The following is a 6333-nucleotide window of genomic DNA, read 5'->3' on the forward strand; positions in this document are numbered from 1 at the left end:
GGGCGACGACCTGGCCACCCTGGTGGCGCTGACTCAGCTGGGCTCCCTGCTGGAGGGCCTGCCCGTGCTGGAGGGCGGCAGCACAGAGGTGGCCCTGGTCGCGGAGGAGCTCAACAGCTGGGCGCCCGTGGCAGCCAGGGAGAAGCTGCTGCTCATGATGGTGCAGGTGCGGGGCGGGGGGACCAGGCGGGGGTGCGGGCGCGCGGGACGCGGCGGGCGGCGGGCAACGTGCGTCTGGCTGGGGTCGTGGCGGGATAATTTCGTCCCAGCGGCCACGCACCCCACCGGCACCAAACGTGTGAATGGGGCCGAAGCCGTGTTGCAGACGGCCTAAGCCTTGTCTTCTGGCTGAAAATATCGGGTTCGCCGGGCACCTGAGGCAGCCCTGCTGTGCCCGGCCACCTCGAGCCCCCTCACCCCTTACACACACTGCCTCCATCGCGCTCACGCAAGCATCCACACACGTGACCACACACACAGCCCAACACGTACATCCACATATTTCCCCCACATACACATATACATACATATCAACCATCCCCTCATCCTTTTGCCCCCAACGCCCAGATCGATGAGGAGAAGGCGGACCTGCTGGCGCGCCTGATGCAGCTGAGGCCGGAGGAGGCGATGCCCCGGATCCGCGCGCAGCTCGACGCGACGGGCGGCGTCGGCGTGTGATGCGGGGCAGTGCGGGCCTTCGGGGCCATTGGGCCTGGGGCTGCTGCTGGTGCGGTTGGCGATGCCGGTGCCGCAGCGGTTTGTCCCTCCCTGCATCAGGCCCTGTTTCCAGCTCGTTTTTTTTGGTTGGCTATGCTGGTGATTCGGCCTCGAGGGGTGTCGCGTGTGCCATGCGTAATCCAGTGTATCTTGTGGTGCCCATGACAGCGCGTTACACAAGGTGGGCCGCGATGAATGTGCGTATGAAGCATCAGCCGCCGGCGGGCACTCTCCTCCCGTCGCCACTCAGTCGGCGCTCTACGCGCCGGGCGGGACGAGCGGGCCGGGGGCGGCCGACCGCTCGCAGTGCAGAAATGGAGGATCCCGCGCGCCCGGCAGGATCAAAATTAGACAGCTCGCCGGATCAAATGCGACCGGCGGGGGTTGCTGCACACACAAGCGCAGGGCCGCCGCCCGTGCGGCCGCGCGAAAGCGGGGGCTGCATGGTAGCACACTCGCAAACCCCGAGTGCTTGCCCAGGCGGCGCTCGTGCTGCGTGATTCAAGTGCTGCGCCACGTGTGGCCCTCTCGATTGTCGCGCTCGCCGGCGCGCGGCTCGGCGCGCTGCATAGCCTCAGCGTCGCGACAGTGCCCTCTCTCAAGACCGGTTTCAAAAAAAGTAGGGGTGGCTTGCGCGCTCCGCGCCCGGAAAAAGCCAGGACACACCCCAGCTGCGCTGCGCCGGACGCGGCTGCCGCTAGCATGGCGCGGCAGGCGCCCAGGCGGGCGCTCATGGGTGCCCCCGGGGCTCCGCGGGGCCTCTTAAGCGAGGAAGCCGAGCCACTCCCCGTTCTTCTTGGCCAGGCGCACCACCGCCTGCACCTGCTTGTTGTCCACGCCGACCTGCTTGCAGAAGTCCTTGATCACTGCAGGGGCGGGCGGGTGCGGGCACGGGGCGATTTTGGGCGCAGCGCCGGCGGGGGGGCCCACTCTCCAGCCAGCAGCTGCAGCGCCGCGACAAGGGACAGCCAGGCCCCGCTGCTGCCAGAGCGGGGGGAGCGCGACAAAGTGGAGCTCCACACCAGGCCTTGCTTGCGATCAGAAGATGCACCGCATTGCAATGATTGCTACACGATGTTTGTGCTGCGCTCTGGTGCACACCTTGAGAGTGGACTGAGATGGCCTTGCCCCGGAGCTTGTTGAACTCCTTCTCCCCAACAATGTTGCGCACCACCACCACCAGCGGCGCAAATGGGCCGCCCGCGCCCTTGTTACCCAGCCGCACCACCTGCCGCTTCGGAGCCACTGCAGAGTCGAGGCGGGGATCGGGGGCGACGCGGGGCGCGCTCGGCGTGAGGCAGTGGTAGGCTATGTTGCCCCACGCGCGCACCATGCATTGGCCCTGAGCAGGCCAGCCAGCGCTCAATTGTACTTATTATATGCGTTCTTAATGTACGTGTGCGCGCGGACCGCCCATTGTGACGAACAATTTTGCGGAAGCTCCGGGCCTCACCTGCGCTTGATCTGCACACCGCGACAGGCTGCGCAATCGTGTTGCTGCAAGAAGTCCCCCAGTCACCGCCCAACTGCACTCGCGACGAGTAGGCCAGCGCCCGCACGCTCGCCGGGCAAGCCACCCCTCCGTGCGCTGATCTGCTGCTGCCACCGCTGCCGAATCGGGCCCGTGAGCCCATGCAGCTGCTGCTAAATGCTGCTGCCATGCTGAAGCTGGTCTGTCCGTCCAGACGGGTCGAGGTGTTGGAGGGCGTTGTCGGGCGCGAACGTGAGGCCTGCGAAGACCGCGATAGAACGATGGCAAAAGAACGTCACAACTGTAATTTGTGTTGGGAGGTTGGATACGGATAAGCTGGTGCAGGTGCAAGCGGCCGGCCGGACACCAGGCCGTCGTCACTGCAAGGCAAAACCGCCACACCGACCGTGCGAGCACGCGACGGAGCGTGGTGGGCCAGCAGTAAGACGTGCATTCGAGCATGATGTTGTCAGAGATAGAATAGAAGTATATCTCAACTACCTTGGAGTCGTAGTCGGCCGTCACCGTCTCACCGGGGATCAAAGGAACAAGTGTGCGGCAAGCAGCGGAGTGCACAAAGCGAGTGGGGTATCCCTGCCCGTACCCGTTCCACCGGGACTCGTATCACAAAATGAGATATGCATGTTGTGCATCGACGTTTGATGCCCTGTCTTCCCAAATTCGAATGAGTATGATACCTTTGAGCCAGAGGCTCGGACTGCCCTTCGACGTCGCCTAGTGGCTTGCTGGGCACTCCCGTTCCCCGCAGCCTTGGCGCATGCTCTGCCGTCCTCATCGCAACACCCCGATCCATACAAGCATAGCCCTTTTGAGAAGGCAGGTCTACAGGGTGTCTAGCCGCCACTGCCGCTCAAACGGTGGTGACGCACTCAGCCATCAGCCCCTCTCACAAATCCACCCACGCGCCCTTGCACCAAGCCACAGGCAGCTGCAAGGCAGCTGCATGCGGCATGCAGCCAACAACACAGCATGCAGCCTGCCAAAACCATTCCGCTTATGTTTGTTACTGCGAAACCGGCGCAGGTCGCGCAACGGCCGGCTTCGGTTCGCAATGGGCGCCGGCCATGCCGGGCATGCGGCACTGGGCTGAGCCTGCGCGGTACCGGAGCCTCTCCAGGCGCGGCGCAGCATGCCAAGCACCCCATTGCCCTGAATACAGGCAAAGAGGGGCTTGCACGTGGAAATGATTGAGAAGGTCTTGAAAGAGGCGTCGGTACAGCCACATATCGAGCGCGCCGGCCCGGGATATGGTGCGGCGGCGCGCGCTCCAGCCGCGCTCCAGCCCCGCGGCTTGCAGGGCGACCACATGGGGTGATGGCAGATTGCCGCGCTTGGCCGGGCACGACGCTCACGCCCTCGGCGGGCGGCCGCCGGGCGACATCAGAAAAATCGTCCAACGCAGGTCATGTGAAACTGCAACAGCTGCCGCACACGCACCAAAAACCATTCGTGGCCGCGTGGAGGGGCGGGGCTCGGCGGCAGGCAATGTGCCGCCACCTCTGGCGCCGCCGCCTCGAGACACCGCCAGAATGGGCGGGCAGCGCCAAGCGGAGCAAAGCAGCCGCCCACGTCGCTGTGGCAGCTGTTGCTGTGGTTGTTGCTACTGAGTTCACGCCGCGCGACGCTCGCTACGGCCCAATGGGCTGGTGCATCCCGCCAATCTGCTGGGCTGCGCGCTCCTCCTCCTCCGCACGCATCACCTGCACACAGCACGCGCGCGCGCGCACAGCAACGGTGGCGGCAGCCACGGGTGATGCACGCCAACAGGTTCCCCACCCAAAATAGGGGCAGTGGGGTCCAAAAACGCACGCTGCCGTGCGTATAAAGGAACGCGGGCCGGGCGCTGTCGCTCTCTGAGCCCCGGGGGTGTCGGCGCGTCACGGCTTGACGCTGTTGGACGCGGGGTGGGGGCCGCCGCCGCGGCCGCGCTGCGTGCCCACCTTTTCCAACTCCTTCGCACCGACCTCGGTCACAGAGGAGTCCGGGTAGCTGGTGCAGGATAGGCGGGGGTGTGGGGTGCGGGGGCGGAGGAGGTTGTTTGAAGGGCGGCCGCAGGCAGTGGCACCGAGCAAGAGGCGCGCACGCCACGAGTCAGGTGAAGGGAGGGGGGCGCAAAATGGGACGCGAGACGCTGACGCGGTCGCGTGCGGCATTTGCGCCCGGCTCGGAGCGACGCGGCGCCGCCCCTCGTGACCAGTCCCCCCCTCTTCCCCTGGTCTCTTCAAGTACCGTCCACGCCCCACCCCAAGGCCCGTCCTGTGAAGCAATCCACACCCCCTCCTGGCGCCAACGCGCCGCCCGCCACCCTTGGCGCGCAGGCTTCTGCCCCCGCCGTGCGAGGCGGCAGCCGCGGCGCGCGCACCGTATGAGGTAGTCCAGGGCGAAGACCGTCAGCGGCACCGCCAGCAGCAGCCCCCAGACCCCCAGGCTGTGCTCTGCCACCACCAGGGCGCACAGGACCATGAGGGGGTGCAGCTTGAGGTGCGCGCTGTAGATGGCCGGGTTGAGGCCGTAGGCCTGGGGTGGAGGAGGAAGGCGAGGAGGCGCAGGGCGCGCCCGCGAGTGAGGGTCGCGGCAGCCGCGGGGCGCGGCGCGCCGTGCGAGCGTGCGTTCCACGGCGCGCGGCACACGCTCAGGCAAGAGCGACCAGCGACGTCGCCGCGAGCGGCCGCGAGGGACGAGGCCCCGAACCGCCGGCACGAGCTTGAGGCTGTAACCTGGGACACGCTGACATTACATAGACTGCGTCAGATCACGCCAGATCATGCCACGCACCTCCACGAAGTGGACGCCCGTGACCATGAGTATGACGAGCGCCAGCTTCATGAAGCCGTACTCGGTGAGGGCCACGAACCCGATGGGCGTGGTGGATATGATGACCCCCGCGATGGGGATGAAGCTGCAGATGAATACGAAGAGGGACAGCAGGCCGACGCCGGGGATGGCCAGGGCCCACATGCCGAGGGCGGTCAACCCGGTGTTGACCATCGCGATGCGCGCCTGGGGTTGGAGGTTATTGAGGGAGAGAGAGGGGTAGGAGGGAGATGGAAGGTGGCGGCTTGGAAAAGCTGCCAGGCTGAGTCAGGAGGCGGGACTGGCGCTCCAGGGTTGGTTCGAGGCAGCTGCCGGCACAGTTGCCTGTCAACATGCTCCCTACGCCCGTGTTGCACATGCATACGTGTGCACATGCGCCTGCCCACATATCTACACACACACACACACACACACACACATACATGCGCCCACTATCACACACACAAAGGACACGCAAGCGCGCCCCTGCACCCCCCACCTGTGCCTCCAGCGCCTTCCCAAACAGCTTGCCAAACACCCCGAGCACGGGCGCCACCTCCTCATATAACGGAGCCAGCCGCGACTGCGATCAAGGAGTGGCAGGGACATGTACGGCGCAGGGGTCAGCACTGGGAGCAGCTGCGGGAGCGGATTTACGAACCCTGCACTGCCAAACTTGCAGCTGCTCGTGCGGCAGAAATGCCACGTCGCACGAGGAGCAAGCGTATCCTGCTGGTTCCTCTATGTCATGAATGCACCCGCGCACGTGCGTGTGAGCGCGCGCGCGCGCAGAGACACACGCGCGCGCATACACTCACACGCACATGCACTCACATACACACACATGTACCCCTCATGCACGAACATGAACACATACACCCAACCCAGCCCTGTGCTGCTGCGCCGCACACACCTGCTTGAGGCTCTCCACCCCTCTGCTGATGAGGGGGAGATCCCACAGCGTGAAGAACCCCAGGATCAGAGCCACAAACACCTGACGGTTTGGGGGTGCCGGGGACGATGGTTTGAAGGGCAAGGGTGTTGAGGGGTGCGGGGGAGGCGGCGTGAGGGTGAGGGCGAGGGCGGGGGTGAGAGCGAGTCGTCCGTCGTCGGCAGCTGGGGCCCTGCGCCTGCCTGGCCTTGAGCACCTGCTCCTGCGCTGCACGCTTCCCCCTGAACACCAGTCACGGCACCAAGTGACTGTCTGGCGCCTGGAACCACGGGCGCTCCAACCTGTATCCGACCGCCCCTCGACCACCGTGCACAACCACCCCCCGCCCCTCCAGACCTGTATGGTGAAGCGCGTGACGCTCTTGAGCATGGCGGTGATG

The 6333-nt window shown here is 65.7% G+C and overlaps 2 protein-coding genes across 2 annotated transcripts in view; both read right to left on the reverse strand.

The window, feature by feature from the left end:
* Window positions 1-1479: 1479 nt before the first annotated feature.
* MNEG_8394 (Protein PROTON GRADIENT REGULATION 5 Flags: Precursor) lies at window positions 1480-2054 on the reverse strand (the record flags this gene model as incomplete). Its single annotated transcript, XM_014043131.1, has 3 exons — window positions 1480-1583; window positions 1819-1962; window positions 2048-2054. 3 exons carry the CDS (start codon window positions 2052-2054, stop codon window positions 1480-1482), a joined length of 255 nt encoding a protein of 84 aa, XP_013898585.1.
* Window positions 2055-4086: 2032 nt separating this feature from the next.
* Window positions 4087-6333, reverse strand: part of MNEG_8395 (hypothetical protein) — a gene marked incomplete at both ends in the record, with an annotated part of 4176 nt that continues 1929 nt past the window's right edge. The window contains 5 exons of the mRNA XM_014043132.1: window positions 4087-4198; window positions 4572-4726; window positions 4985-5209; window positions 5502-5585; window positions 5916-5996. Of these exons, the coding sequence (XP_013898586.1) occupies window positions 4087-4198; window positions 4572-4726; window positions 4985-5209; window positions 5502-5585; window positions 5916-5996 (657 nt within the window). The remainder of the gene's footprint in view (window positions 4199-4571; window positions 4727-4984; window positions 5210-5501; window positions 5586-5915; window positions 5997-6333) is intronic.

Source organism: Monoraphidium neglectum, assembly GCF_000611645.1.
Source record: "Monoraphidium neglectum strain SAG 48.87 unplaced genomic scaffold scaffold01591, whole genome shotgun sequence".
NCBI classification, from domain to species: Eukaryota; Viridiplantae; Chlorophyta; class Chlorophyceae; order Sphaeropleales; family Selenastraceae; genus Monoraphidium; species Monoraphidium neglectum.